This window comes from Phoenix dactylifera, chromosome 2 (assembly GCF_051530095.1).
Source record: "Phoenix dactylifera cultivar Ajwa chromosome 2, Ajwa_hap1_PhDact_Kaust_v1.1, whole genome shotgun sequence".
In the NCBI taxonomy this organism is placed as follows: Eukaryota; Viridiplantae; Streptophyta; class Magnoliopsida; order Arecales; family Arecaceae; genus Phoenix; species Phoenix dactylifera.
The window spans coordinates 31,916,393-31,932,148 of NC_143191.1; the positions used below are offsets into that span (position 1 = coordinate 31,916,393).

The 15,756-nt window shown below is 37.1% G+C and overlaps 1 protein-coding gene across 1 annotated transcript; it reads left to right on the plus strand.

Annotated features, from left to right (window-relative positions):
- The first annotated feature begins 4,143 nt into the window (after positions 1-4,143).
- On the plus strand, positions 4,144-15,642 carry LOC103711481 (uncharacterized). The gene is made up of 5 exons (XM_008797626.4): positions 4,144-4,729; positions 6,795-6,951; positions 14,671-14,894; positions 15,070-15,243; positions 15,334-15,642. The coding sequence occupies exons 1-5, from the start codon at positions 4,457-4,459 to the stop codon at positions 15,418-15,420; spliced, it is 915 nt and encodes a 304-aa protein (XP_008795848.1). The 5' UTR covers positions 4,144-4,456; the 3' UTR covers positions 15,421-15,642.
- Positions 15,643-15,756: the final 114 nt, after the last annotated feature.

The window sequence follows — 15,756 nt, forward strand, 5'->3', positions numbered from 1 at the left end:
CTATGGATTAACTCTAATAGATCTGAATCCCTATTAACAGATTTAAAAGGCTTTCTAGGAAGTTTGGCTTCTACACAAATTTCATATTTCTCATGGTTCTTAAGATCACTTTTTGGTATTAAATTTAGGTTCATTAGTTGTTTAATTGTATTATAATTTACATGACCTAATCTACCATGCCAAATAGAAGGAGGTTCTATATTCATGGTCAAAGAATTTTCATTTATTGAAGAAACTATTATATTTAACTTAGACAATCCTTCATTTAGAAATCTTTTTCCAATAAACATTACACCATGATAATTTATAACTTTATTAGGCTCAAAAATAAGACGATAACCTTGCTGGACAAGCAAGGAACCACTAATTAGGTTTCTCCTAACGACCGAAACATGTTGGACGCTATGTAGGGACAGAACTTTTTCAGAAGTAAACTTTAAGTCTACACGTTCCACTCCTAACACACGTGCCTCCGAGCTGTTTGCCATGATCATAGCTCCTCCACTTGAGACATGGTAAGAAGAAAACCAGGAGAGATCCGAACAAATGTGAATACCAGCTCCGGTATCAATCCACCAATCAAGTGCTTGTAACGTCATGTTAACTTCAGGAGCGAAGGAAGCAGACCTGAAAGCAGTCTCAGAGGAGCCAGCGCCGGAAGTCACCATATTGACTTGAGCACTGGTTGTGTGTGGACCTTTCTTCTTGGATTGAAAAGGTGCAGTCTTTTTATAGAAGCACTGGAGAGCCAAATGGTTGGTCCGACCACACATATAACAGAAACGAACACCATGTTCCTCTTTCTTCTTCTTCTGCTCCTAGGATTGAATAGGTTTTCCATTGTGGTGGTTAGGGTTTCTAAGGTGGTAGGGTTTCTTTTTATAATGCTTATTTTTGAAGGGTCAGTTCTAATTTTTTCTAGGTAGGGCCTCTACATTATAAGCATCATTTTTGTGTCCAGTAGAGGTTCTACTTCTGAGCCTATGCTGCTCTTCAATTCTAATGGAGTTCAAGACTTGGGTTAGGGTGAGACCTTCTTGGGTATGATTTAGAGTCTTAGCAAAATCAGACCAGAAATTAGATAGTTTATCTATTAGACATGCTACTAGAATGATTCATCCAAAATGGTCCCATTAGCCCTAAGCTGGTGGATCAGAATTTTAAAATCATGAATTTGGTCATTCATAGGCTTTGAGTCCACCATCCTAAAATTATTGAAGTCGGAGGCCTTGAACCTCTTTACCTCAGCATCATAAAGACCATATTTGCTATCTAGGGTGTCCCAAAGTTCTTTGGCACTTTTGGCTGTGTAATAAATGTCATATAGTCTTTCAGAAAGGGCATCTAGGATTCTATGGATGCAATGAATAGTTTATCTCATCAGGTGTCCTAGAGGGTGTGCTGGTAGAGGCAAAAGGTTCAATTTGGGAGGAGGATGAACTCCGGTTTGGGTTTGAATTTTGGCGAGTAGCAGGTCGTGAAGTAGTTGGATTATGTCAAAATATAACCAAAAAAGTTTATGTCAAAAGATTGCACTAAAATTTGTATTGAATTTTGAATGTCTACTTGATATATCCAAAAAATAATAGCTAGATCAGCTCCAGATCGGTGGTGGAGCACTAGGCTCATTTAAGTACCAGCTTTTTTTAGGCACGTATGCCTTTTTGATAAGTTTTTCTTTAACACTATTAGTTAGTGGATATAATCACTAGAAGTCATACAAATTCAATTTTTACAAAAGCCTAAGTGCAAACTTAAATTTGTTATTTTGGATTAATCAATTTTCAAATTTTCTATTTGAATTTTTCGAATTAGTAATAATTAATTATTAATTTAGTGCTAGCTAGACAATTATTGTAATTAAAATCTAATATGTCAATTCAATGAATTATATATTAGAATTGATTTATTGCCTTATTAGAATAATTGATTACTAATTTTGTGCTAGCAAATCAATTATTGTAATTGAGATCTAAAATATCAATTCAATGAATTATAAGATTTATTACCTTATTAGAATAATTGATTACTAATTTTGTGATAGTAAATCAATTATTGTAATTGAGATCTAAAATATCAATTTAATGAATTATAAAATTTATTATCCTATTATAATAATAGATTAAGATCTAATAAGTCAATTCAATGAATTAATTATTATGTATTAACCAATTTTTGAAGTTTTCGTTTGAATGGGATCTGAAAATTACTTCTTGAGGAGTCCAAATAGAGGTATGATAAATCTCTTGGAGGTTAAACAAATTATTACCTTTTTAGAATGATTTACTGAATTATATATTGCTAATAAAAAAATAAACAAGTACTTCTTTGGATTGTTAGCAATATATCACCTAAATAAACAAACAAATCTAATAATTATAATTAATAGAAAATCTTAAATGGAATAATATATATATATATATTATTCGAGATCAGAATAAATTATTTTATCACAAAAAAAATTTATTCTAGCACAAAATAAATCTATTCATTTAATAAATTCAAATCATAAAATTGTAAATCCTACAGATCTACTAATATTAAATTTAAAACAAAAGTTAGAGGAAATAGCCTGATTGAAGGCAGATCGAAGCGCGTAAATGCTGTCCCAAAGAAGTGTTTGCTCCCACATACGGATTTTCCAACAATCCTCCTCAGAGATACGACGATCCTAAACTTTTTCTTCGGTACATCTCGGAAGAAGTCAAATCGAATACGATCGGACTTTTAGATCCAGCGAAGAACGAAATAAAAATAATAAAATAAACAGAATAGAATTGCAAAAATAAAATCTGAAGTGGCTAAGAGGAAGAACTTTTCTTCAGAATTTTTTTGGTATTTTTCTCTAATTTTTTGTATTCTGAAAGAGATAAAATTAAGGGGTATTTATAAGAATGTTTAGAGGAGCTTTTTGGTCTTTTTGCAGACGCATCCATACCTTCCGCAGATGTGCCCGCGGTGATTTCACGAACGCCCCAACGGGCGTTTCGCGAAATTCAAACACGCACGCGGCCGAATCTCAAGCCGCGTGCGCATTTAAATTTTTCCAACAGGTCTACCCTACAATTACTCAACCTACATCCTTGTTGTATTGGTTTGCACCATTAGTGTATCTGTCTTCTTTTTTTGATACTTGATAGGAGGTCAACACCCTTCTAGTGGTATTCAACCTACTAGCTATGTGTGTTGGTCCGGTGCCATGTACTTTGGTCTACTGATCGAATACAACTTCGAAATGCTAACTGAGTACGGCTTGCTGTTTTAGTTTGAAAAGTTTAGATCGCAAGAGAAAGAGGTGTTGATTGTATAAATGTGCCACTAATATGAAGATCTTGAGATTGTGAGAATATTAATTTGTTTAATATGTTGTTTTCCTCCTTCTCCTCCCTTCCATGTATCATACTTGTATTGCTATTCACAAAATAGTTTGATACATGGAGGGTTGGTTTATTAGCATCCCCCTTCATAGTCATTTATTAATAGAGTTCAAATCTTTTTCGGTGCATATTTTGCATGTAGAGCGCGATGCATGCATAGATCGCTGCCACATCATCCATCTTAGAAACGAAAAAGCTCTTGGTCATTTTGGAGACTCTGACCATCACGTTGGGATGCAAAACATGTAGGTAGTTGCAAACATGCATGGCAGGGATATTGTGCAACTGTCGTCCATTTCTGATACGAGGGATATGGTGGCGATGCATGCATATATAGTCATCTACAATTCAAACGATGCATCGTAAAGGATCTATAACGAACACTCACAATAGTCTGCATGGATCTAATATGACTCTCTATCCACCTCTTGTATTCCTTCCATGCCATTAATATGGCATGGCTAAAGATTAAGGCATCCGTAGTTTCAAGCAGCCTCGAAAATAACGTGTTGTCGTTGTCCTAAACTCATAAAAACGAGCTTCGCATGCAGAATTCTCCTCCATTTTACCTTGTTATCCATATTTGCGCTGGTTGGACATGAAGGCCCCAAGTTGGTTTTGGTCGCCCCACTCCACGCGCAAGGGCGTCACTTCCGGACCGAGTCACCTAAAATTGCAAGGAAACACGATTTTTTCACGCGCGCTCAACCTCGGAAAGAGTTCCGTCCCTTTCGCTTGCCGGCCTATATCGCTACATATATGTAATGTAACGGGTCCCATGTCCCAACCACGGCGCATCCTTTCGGAATTCGGAACCCTCGCCCGAGAAACCACAGCCTCCAATCGCCCTCGCGTTCTCCTTCTCATCTCCCCCTCTTCTCCTCCACCAACACCCCGATTCCCCTCGCCGCCCCCGCGGTGGATCGATCCGGAGAGGCCTGCAGAAGGATTCCGGCCGAGATTGCAGCCGCTGGATGGGAGGAGCGGCATAGGGACGATCGGGAGGAGGCGGCGGCCGCGGCGAGCCAAGGGATCGGCCCCGAGGAGGACTGTAAGGCCGAGTCGAGGTGGAGACCATCATGTCTGCCCTAGTCTGCGGCAAGAGGTCTTCTTCTGTCTTCGAGGAGCTCCTCCATACCCCTCCCCCCGCCTCCAAGAGGGTCCGCTGCTCCGCCGGCGCCTCCTCTCCCACCGCCTCCCTACTCTCCCCGCCCCGGCCCTCCTCCGCCTCCAGCTCCCCGGCTTTCCATCGGAGCGACGACGACGACAATAACAACAGCCGCCTTAGCGGTAATATTAATACGGCCCATCTCGCCCACCTGCGGTCTCTCTTCCCTGACATGGACCCACAGGTTCGAAGCCCCTTCTCTCCTTCTTTTTTATCTTTCTTCTGGTTTCTTTTCTCTGAAAACGATCGCTTCTGTAGCTGGTGCGTTCTAGATTTTTGATTCATGCGAAAAAGGAAATCGTTTATGATGAGAATGATTTGGTGCTGATAAGCTCAGCCTGCACTCTAGTTCTACTGTGCTTGATTCGTGAAATGATCATGCATACAAGGATGTATTTACTGATTATGTAAATCATTTATTTAATTGTTTTTCTTGGAAAAGTCTTCTTGAGGCATTATGTTTGTGCTGCCATGGGCTCATGCGCCGTTTCTATTTGCTGACTGGTTTGGTTGGTTTACTTGATTTCGTTTTCTGAGCTGGTGCTTGCTGTTTGCTGCTGAAAAAAATGAAACCAAGGGTACAAATTGAAAGAAGTATACTTGCATTGTGATGTCTGCTTTTATATCAGCTGATTCAAAAGGAAGAAACGAAAAAAGAATTTATACCCTTTGCAAGGGATTTGATGTCTTTTATCATCCGTTATGATGGTTGCTTGGTTTATTTTGTTTGGTTGCTGACATATTTTCAAGCGGCACTTGCTGATTGCTGGTGAACAAATTACATTTAATAATTTACATTTTAGATAGTAAAAAAGAATAATTATGAGGTGTCATTTGGGTGAGTACATTAGAGAAAGGAATTTGTATTATATTGCAACTTGATTAGAGAAGGGCTGATTTGACTGAAGCTTTCGAGAGCCTCCCTACAGATCTTTTGCATGCAACTTTCCTTCCTCCAGCAATTCTTTATGATTCGGGCAGCAGTTCCTTATGATTCGGAATAGAGACTCCTTCATCCCATACCCTTATAATAATGGTAGAGTAAGGGCTCAAGGTACCTTCCATGAATGGGATGTTCTAATTTTGATAGATGTTGAATGCTTCAAGGCATATTATTTCTGGTCTGTTTTCTGCTGTATAGATGGAACATTTGTTTTCTATTCCTTTTCCCCGTCTACTTTTAGTTTAAAGAACACTGGCAATCTTTTCACAGAAATGATGGAAGAAGTATCCATTCCAAATGCTTGGGAAACACCTCCCAAGGTTTGAACATGGACTGTCCTCCCAATGGAAGAAGGGTGCATCTGCCAGGCTATAGCCTTCTTTTCTTATCTGTTTTTTCAGTTTATATGAACTTCTCATGATTACTGTCCTGAGAAAGGGAAGATGTACTTTGACTGTTGGAAGCTATAGAATGTTTGATTGGTGATGGGAAAATGACTTCTTTTTTCCAATTCTTCATTATTTCAGTTTCCTTTTAAAGTAGCTGTTTTTGTCGTTAAGTCAAAGAACATTAATGGCAGGTTAGCAAAACACTACCACCTGTTTAGCGGATATATTACGCGTGTACTTTTGCATGGGATTCGTGGCATCCTTCTATAAACAATTGTCGGCGAAACCCTATTCTCTCTCCCCCCCCCCCCCTCCCCAAAAGCAGGCGATCCTATAGTGCTTGGCTTCCCCAACAAGTCTATACGATGATTTGAGCATATTGGAGCTCCTCTTTTTTCCTTTATATGCTATTGATTTTGATCCTATGGTTGTTCCTCTCCGAGACATGCAGCTGCAAATTTGATAGAGGGCCCCAAAGGACCAACCTACCGCTTACATAGTAGACCAGCTATAGAATTAGCTCGGTTTTCAAACAGCCATATTGCATGTTCTAGCCGTCTTGTTTGGGAAAATGTTCAAGCGTGAAATCCAGGTCTGTTGTGAATTCAGTCGATTTTCATTTATACGGTGTTTAGTTCTGTGAAGTTCCATCTAAAATACATCCTGCTGCTTATGACAAATTCTTTTTCATTTTTCATAAGTTAACCATTAATTTTGGTATCTTACAGCTACTATGTGTGATTCCGTTGCACATAGTCTTTGCCTATTTTAGCTAGCTTTTCCTCCTGATGACTTTAAATGCTTGTTAACGTGAATCAGATGAAATTTCCTTCTGATTATATAGACAAGTCATAAAATTAGATTGATGGCTTATGATGTCTATCTTTAGCTAATAAATGGCAACAAAATTATTGCAGTTTCTTGAAAGGGCACTTGAGGCATCTGGAAATGATCTGGATTCTGCTATAAAGAGTTTAAACGATCTCTGTCTGGAGTCAGCAGATATCAACTTAGGTTCTGTTGTGAGCAAACCTGAAAATGGAGTTGAAACAAATGTTCATATTTCATCTGAAGGTATGCATGCGTTCAAATTCCCAGGCTCTCATGTGACATAGCTTTTATTGGCCAATTAATATATATATAATTTATGTCTTTTTTCCTTATTATGCACCCCATTACTCTTGTATTTTCTTCATGTATCTCAATCTTGATTTTCAGGACTTTTACCTTTAGGTATCTGAAATATAGTCTTACTTTGCATTTTGTTTAAAATAGTGCAATATCATAGTTGCTTGAAAATTGTTCTGAGTATACCTTTTCTACTTTTTTACCAGAGATTTTTTCGGTGACTTATCACTTTGTAGGAATGATACTGATAGAACTTAAACATGTGTAATTTGGGGGTTCATTTATTTATGTATTTTGTTTTTTATATGGACCTTGTGCTCTACAAGGAATAAAAGCTATCAAATTGTCAAATATTGTCGTACAGTTTTTTGCTTCAATTTTGATCTTAGACTCAATTTCTACTAGGAACTTTAGCTGTGAATTGGAGCCCAAACTTCAACTAGATCGACTTCCTTCCAAACATTTTCTCAGTTCTAATTCTGAATCTAATCTTGAAAATCATTTCAAAATTTCTATTTCTTTCATAATTTTTACGCTAACCTTTCTGACTCATTATTCGAACAACTTCTTGGTTGAGGTACAGAACTAAGAATTACCCTTTTTGTGTTTTTTTTTTTATGATTGGATTTTATTAACCGATTTTGTGGATTATAAATTGAATAATATTAATTTACGAATGAACAAAATCAAGATCATTCCTCAGCATGTTAGCATGGTAACCTACCCTCCTTAGAGTTGAAGTTTGTAAATTTACTTTCTTCAGATAGATAGGAAGGGTGTTTCAGCTGAGATTCATTGTGGTTCTAATTTTCTATATGCTTGTTAACCTCAGGCAGGTTAGGGCTGAGAACCACCACTTGGAATGTTAATCCTAGTCATGGCCCTAATCATGACCACAATTCTTGTTAAAACCTTCATCCTAAGCTTTATCCATGTAGATCGCTATCAAAATCTGAATGTTAAACATCCACTTTAAGATTAGATCCAAATCATCTCATAGGAGACAAGATCCAATTGGAAGCATAAATTGTTACTCTGGTCCTGAATTGTACTTTACAATATTTAACTTGGTGCCAAGATCACCTTGATTTGAATCTGTCGTTCTTTGCCTTCAAATGCCAAGCGAGGGGGAGATGTCTCACAAACAGATCATGTAAGAAAAGCCATCTATGCTGTGAATGGAAGATGTGATAGCTCTTCTAATATGCAGGCCATAGTTCTTGGGAAGATATGCATTGGATTCATTGGAGGTTGGCAATCAAATTATGTATTTTAGAGTACCAAGGACTTAGTTGATAAAGGGGACAAGAATGCAGCTTTCATCACAAATAATGGATGCCAAAACCTCATCTAAGAAGATGATGGAGTGCTGCCATGCTGTTTGTAATTTTGTTAGTTAAGGATCAGGGTCATGAAGTTGGTGTTGCTCTGTATGGAAAGAGAAACCTTTGTCTTAATATTCCTTCTGAATTATATGCAGATCTTCTTAGTTTGCTCCATTTCTTTGATCATTTACACAAGATCTGAATTTAGCAACCTTAAGAATCTATTGTGCATATTTGCGTAGTTACGCTTCTATTGCTCTTGAGGCAACATTATGTCTTACTTTTGTCTTGTTACATGTTAGAATGTGTGATTTTATTCCCTTGGTGATCTTGAGTCCAATCATGTATAATCAGTTTCAAGGCTACAAAATTACAGTCCTTCTATGGCTGGGTTTAAATGTGTTAAAACCTCAACTTGGTTGCCCATTTTTGCCCTGTTCTAGCTATCGATGAAATAGAGCTGCTTTCTCATGATATTTTTAGCTTAAATTACTATATTCTTTTAGTAAATCTACAGGATCTGTCCATCATCTTTAATGTGTCTGGCTTCCTTTTCATTTCTTGTTCAACAAGGCTCTAAGTTAGCTAAGATATTTGGATTTTGAACTATAAAATTACTTAACTATTGCTCAACCTTTTGCTGAAAGGAAAATATTGAGCAAGTATCTTTATTGTGTACTTTAATGTTTATAGAACTCTCCTCTAGTGAAAGGAATGCTGCCATCTTCACGATCAAGTTTTGTTAGTCGAAAACAACATGTTTATTTTATTTGTTTTAGTGGTGGTCTTGTGAATTTTATTAAAACAAAGTAGAAATATGCAAGGTTCACCATACTAGTGCATACCGCCCTGTATCAAGCCTAGCATACTATACTAATACCGAACCCAGACTCGGTACAGGGTCTACTAAGTCTCGGTATGCTAAACAGACCCTGTATTGGGTGTGGCAAATACTTTACCAGAATGGTATTGCTGTGGGGTCCGATACCAACAATGATGAATCTTGGAACATGATTCTATGTAAAGCAGGTTTATGAAAAAGAGTGCGAGACCTGGTTTATTGAAAAGAGTGTGAGACCCTTTGTACATTAAACTGTTTTTTCCATTTTTGAATTTTATGATGCGTACTTTTCCCAAAACAGGTCCTGTGAGAGGAACAAACTCATATTTTGTAAATTTCATTTATTTTAGGCTTTGTATAATCATATCCTAATAAAAGTTGACAACAAGACCATTCCTTCGCTTTTTTAAAGCTAACATTACTTATCAGGAAAAGATTTTGGTATATATAGAGACATTCTTTGAGAATACTAGAAATTTTGAAGCAACTTCATTTTTGAAATGATATAATAAATCTAGATTGTATCAATATTCAGAATAAGAGCCCAAGTCCCAATTTCTTTGTCGTCGTTGTTGTTGTTTTTCCACTTACAGTGCATTCTCTAGCATGAATAAATATTTGCATCTTTACCAATCCTCTCCTCCTGTGAGAACCTATGCGGCGTATATTTTAATTCTATATTGGTTGTGTGCTGGAAAAATCTTGGATATTTACATAGAACTAAAGAGTCTAAATAATACCTTGTAGCTAGCCTTTCTGGGTGAGATTCTAGGTGATTACAAATAGTATCAAAGCGGATCCAACCCATGGCTTATGTAGATTAGGGGTCACTACAGCACGAGCCTATTTGGAGCTAACCATAGGTCGATCATGGTATTTATGATTGAATTTGATCAAATTTGTGATTGAATTTGGATCCTTCGCTTGGCAAGGATGCAAAAGCTTAAGTGGGTGGAGTATGTGAGAACATGTTCGAGCATATGTTTAACCCCACATCACTTGTGTGCGGAGAAGGTCTTGGGTACTTATACAGGATCAGAGAACCCAAATAACACCTTATAGTTAGCCTCTTTGGGTGAGGTTGTAGGTCGTTACACCTCCTATAAATAGATGCTGCAACAGTCTATCCACATAACTAACAATGTAGTTGAATTAGATAGTAATCCAGCTAATATCGTGTTTTCAGTTTTGGAGAATTCATCAGCTCAATTTCCATTACCAATAGAAAGATAAGCTCAACAAATACTCCATCATCTGATCTTTGCCATAGTAAAGTACCTTAATCTATTAAATATCCCTAGTGATAAATGACACAAATGTCCTTTTTTGATGTCCTTTATAATATTTTGTCCATCAAAATTTTACTAAAGTGTCATGCCCATTGAAGTTGGTTGAAATACTCATCCAGGATGACACATATTATAGTTTCAAGCCCATTCTCTTATTCAGCATAACTCAGAGCTTTTAGAGAGTTTAGATTCTGGGGGCACCTTGATATTCTAAATGCCTCTCAATTTCTAGAGATTATAACTTTGGTCAAATGGAGGTGTTAGAAAATATGCAGACTCAGCAGCAGATCTAACATTTTAATTCCATTAGAGTCACGAACACCCAAGAATGTTATCTTCTTTCGGATTGGTGGCATACGCGAAATTATCGGCCTGGATAGAGGTCCAAAGACCAGGTCAGACTTTTGTGGACATGGTTTCGCAGAAATTTTGGCATAATCCTGGTCTTTTTCACCAATCAGTTCCCATATTGGAGGTAAGATTCGTTTCTTTTTACTTGTGTCATTGAAGCCTGTTGACTGATTGATGCCCATTGCACATTATAGACCCAAGATCCTTTTCTCAGCCAATGGGGCTCCTAGGTAATTTGGGGCAAGCTAGAATTTTTATCCTCTTTTCAATGGATAATTTTCGTATCAGCTTTCTCTAAATTATCAAGCATCAATCAGGGCACCTAAGTAGCTCTCAAACAATAAATCAGTGGTGACTGGAGAAACAAACTTTTGAAGGGAAAGCCTCTTAGCTAAATTTAACATGTTCTGTCTCTAACCAGTATGGTTCCTGTAGAGAGTATCAATAAGGAGATTAAAGTCTTTGAGCTTTGAGTGTTACAACAATAGGTTCCCTAAATGGTGCCTACATTAGCTGGGACAGTACACTATGCACTCAATAATCGTTTCCCTAAAAGCTGCCTATGCAAGAGATAGTTGATTGGGTTTTTTTGGCTGCATTAAGAGATTGTTCCCCTCATCCTGCATACTCTTCGAGAGTCCTTAAGTTTCAAAAAGTGCTGTAGAAAAGCTTGGAGAAAATTATAAAATCATTAGCAGAAGCCACCAAAAAACTGCCTTTTAAGCACTAGTAGATTCCGCCTCCATAAGGGTGCCCTGTCCCTCAATATTTGCATGGCAAGTTAACTTTCAAAGTAGAAGTAGAGAAGAAAAAAAGGTATTATCATAACTATTCTTCAATAATCTTCTTAACCAAAAGCATAATTAATAATGCAGACTGAATTTAAAGAAACCTGAATGTAATCAATCAATCAATCAATCAATGTATTCCACTTATTTATTAACCTAGCCATTCCCAATATTTCTACAAAAGAAAACAAAATCTGATAGGAATAAAGTGCAATAGGGATTGCATTAAGGAAAACCTTGTTAATCCTGTTTCGAGGCAAGTAGATGAGCAGTCAAGTGATGTGGAAGATGTTGAAGGCTTCATAGGGGGATAAAAGTGGAAGGTCAACAAAACCAAATGATGGAGGAGGAATGCACAGGTCAAAGAGTCATTAGCTGCTGTCTTCTTTCATGAGCTTAGTGACAACATTTCGAAAATCTCAAGTATGTTTTATAAAGTGTATCAACTATCAGGTTTCTACCTGATGTCTATAAATAGGTCCCCATCTAAAATTTATATAAAGAAAACTTAGTTGGAGTTTTAGTTTTCTCTTTGTTTGGTCTTTTCTGAATTCACATGACTTTGATATAGAAACTTGTCTTTGTTAAAGCATTGTTGGAGTATTGTCAGCCTCTTTTAATTGCAATAGCATCAATATTTGATTTGGTTAATTATATTTGAGCCTATTCGCTTGATAGAAATGTGCACCAATTGTGTAGCAGGTAAGGATCGACATGTCAAACCTCATTTGGTTTGTTCAGCAATAAGAGACTTCAATATGGTTATCATTGTTGTATAGATGTGCAAATTATGCAGATTATGCAGATTTTAAGGATATCTAGAAAATTTCATGTCCTGATATATTTGGGTGATTATATGATGCTTGTGGTTTTCATGAAACAAAAGCAAACAATACCAGGGAAGGCTTTAGGTCCTTCCTTTTTGGCTTTTGACTTTGCCCTGTAGTGTGGTCTGCTACTTTTTTCTTACCTAGTGGTGCTAATGCCTTAGAGTTTTGATTATTTACCCTTTTTTGAAAAATAGAAGATATTAGGAGAACAAGACCAGATATAATCTGGAAAACTTCATGAAATGCATATGCACAGCAGAAAAAAGAAGAGAATTTAGATGCTCAGTGGATGTAGAAGGATATGTTAAATGTCAAATATGTACTAAGGTCCTGCTATTGTTGCTGATGTGCATTCGTGAATTTTAAGTTCACTTCTTGTTCTTGGATCTAGGAGGTGGTTCTATTGGTTTTAAGTGAGAACCTCTTTCTTTTTGTTGCTGTATTTGTATCTTTTGTTGTCTATTGTCGTTCTTCATGTTCTTTGTTTTCACACTGGGTAGCAGTGTCTATTTTCTAAATCACCTTTCGAAGGAGATTTGATGTGTATCGATATCTATCCTGTGTATCTTTCCTTGAGTGGGATTTGTACTATTTCTCAATAAAGGTATAAAGAAAAATGATGCTGGAATGTATCTGCAAAATGATGGCAGCAGAAAAGGAGCACAGACTCATCTTCTCCTTTTCTGTTTTTTTTCCCTGGTTATTTTAAGCATTGGGAGGTCCAGCTTTTACCAATGAAGGTGGAGGTTATGGTGGAGTACTTTGTTTAGGAGAAAAGATTCATTCATTGCTTATTATAGGAGCTTACTATGGAGTTTTGGAATTTGAACTTTACTAGTAAGATCTTTCTGTTCATGTTCTTTTAAGTGGTGTGTTTTACAAATTATGCCAGCTGTATTTGCGGGATGCAAGATCAATAATAGATGGTTGAGTTTTGGGTTTGGAGCTTTAATAGTATGATCTTTACTCACGATTAAAGAGCATCTAAGTAACAGGCTAATCATGAGAAAGAAATTAGTGACATTTTTGGTGCTGGCCAACCATTATGGTATTTCTTATTATGGGTGGCTTACCTGGGCTTCACATCATGTTTTGTTAGGTTGATAAACATCTAAATGCCCTAGCATGGTTGACTATTTAACTGTTTATGCTTGAATTTTTAGTTGTAAGAAGGCAAAATAAAATAAATTGCTGGACATTCCAATTTTAGTGCACTTAGTAGTATAAAGCCAGCATGTTCCTTTTTTCATTTATTTATTTATTTATTTGGCATTTCTAAAACTTGTGATTGTGGAAATGATAGTTTCATGCAGAAACTTACATGTTTGTTTTAAACATTTGGAATCTCTGGTTTGTTTTATGATTTTTTAAAACATTTTTTTTAAAAGTAAAGTTATCTGAAATAGTTATATCTGGAAATTCATGCATGATCGCATATTCTTATGTTCTTTCTTACATTCATTAATTAAACACTATGATAGGTTGTCAAAAACTCAATAGTCGATGTGTTTAACTTATGTTCTTTATCTATCCAAGGGATGGAAGGGCAGAGGCCTTTGGTGTCCCCCCTTCTTATTCTGTAAAGCCGACCTCTTTTTCGCCAGTGCTGACGCAGTGCGCGCGTAGATAAGGAAAGCAAAATCCCAGTGGGGGCCGGTGCCTTTTTACGGCCATTCTTATGTTCTTTCTTACATTCATTAATTAAACACTATGATAGGTTGTCAAAAACTCAATAGTCGATGTGTTTAACTTATTTATTAGTACATTCAAGGTTATGTGCTTGTATTTTTTTGTTGAAGCTTTTTGGGAGGTCTATGTTTTCTCTGCATTGTTACATATGAACTAATCTTATCTTCTTGCACTGTATATGCTGTTGTAAACATTTTCCTTTCCGTAACATTGCTATAGAGGGAAAAAACTGTCAAAGTCTAATTTCACATATTGTTTCATTGAATAAATCTGTGATATTTTAAGTTTAGATAGATTTTTGGTGCGTGTTCATCAATGACAACTTCTGAAAGAGGATAATACCATATTTGTTTCTTGATACCATGCTATATCAGTAGATTATCCTCGAAGGTCATGTTATGGGTCCTTTTTGTTATCGCTCTTTGCTGGGCATATTTGGAATATGATTACATTGAAATTGCAAATATGCTCGTCAGTCACTGTGCTACCAAGCGAAGACCCCCAATGAATAGGAGATATATTCATCTTACATGGACTTGAGAAACTTTGCAGGTATCATGAACAATAGTGGTGCAGATGGGGATGCTGAAAATGCCCATGGTGCAGAAAGTCTTCCAACTAATGGCTCTGAATGGGTTGAACTGCTTGTGAGAGAAATGATGAATGCCACTGACATGGATGATGCAAGGGCTCGCACCTCCAGAGTCCTGGAAGTTCTCGAGAAGTCCATTATCAGCCGTGCTGCGGGTGCTGAAGCAATGCAGAGGTTTCACAAGGTACTTTTATGCTTCTTTACAGAGATTGCAGGCAGGATATTCTTGATTTTTTTTTCCGCTCTAGTTGACATCTCTCTTCTTTTAGCTGTTCAAAATATCTATTTACCAAACCAGAGGAACTCTTAAATAGTCAAATATCAGTTTTGCTTCCGAAAACTTCTTTTACGTGAAATAGGAAAACATGATGCTGAAGGAGCAAGTTGAAGTCCTGCTTAGAGAGAGTGCTATTCTGAAGCGAGCTGTGGCGATTCAGCATGAGCGTCAGAAAGAGCACGATGAGAGAAGCCAAGAGGTGCAGCACCTGAAACAGCTGGTGTCCCAGTGTCAAGAGCAATTGAGAACACTAGAGGTAAGCAAGTTTGCCATTCATGCGGGCATGCTTCTTTTGCCTAGAGAAGGCCCTTCAGGCAAAACTCATCGATGACTCGTCGCATGGCAGGTCAATAACTACGCACTTACAATGCATCTCAGACAGGCTCAGCAAAGCAGCTCTATTCCAGGACGCTTCCATCCTGATGTCTTTTGAATGGACGAGCTGCCTGCCCTTTTCCTGAGGATTTACAGCTTATTGTAGGTCTGCTTAATGTTCTGCCAAAAATATCGTGCTGATACTGCCTACTGTGCCTTCTTATATAGTTTTACAGTCACTGCCCTTTGTGCAAGGATCCTGTTATATGGACATATATGTGACTAATATAACAAGTACACAGATGCTTAATTAATAATAAGTTGGATTGCACCTCACTAATTCCTTTTTGATCAGGTCAATAATTTTCTGATTGCTCACATGCATTATGATTGCTAACTTCCGGACTATTTTATGCATCACAAGGCCTTATTATTATTATTAGATTAGGAGGGT

What these genes read in the sequence shown, in the direction of transcription:
- LOC103711481 (XM_008797626.4), top strand. Translation starts at nt 4,457, where the DNA reads ATGTCTGCCCTAGTCTGCGGCAAGAGGTCTTCTTCTGTCTTCGAGGAG. An exon ending in TCCCTGACATGGACCCACAG is followed by an intron (nt 4,730 to 6,794) that starts GTTCGAAGCCCC and finishes AAATTATTGCAG; the next exon opens with TTTCTTGAAAGGGCACTTGA. An exon ending in AGCAATTGAGAACACTAGAG is followed by an intron (nt 15,244 to 15,333) that starts GTAAGCAAGTTT and finishes GTCGCATGGCAG; the next exon opens with GTCAATAACTACGCACTTAC.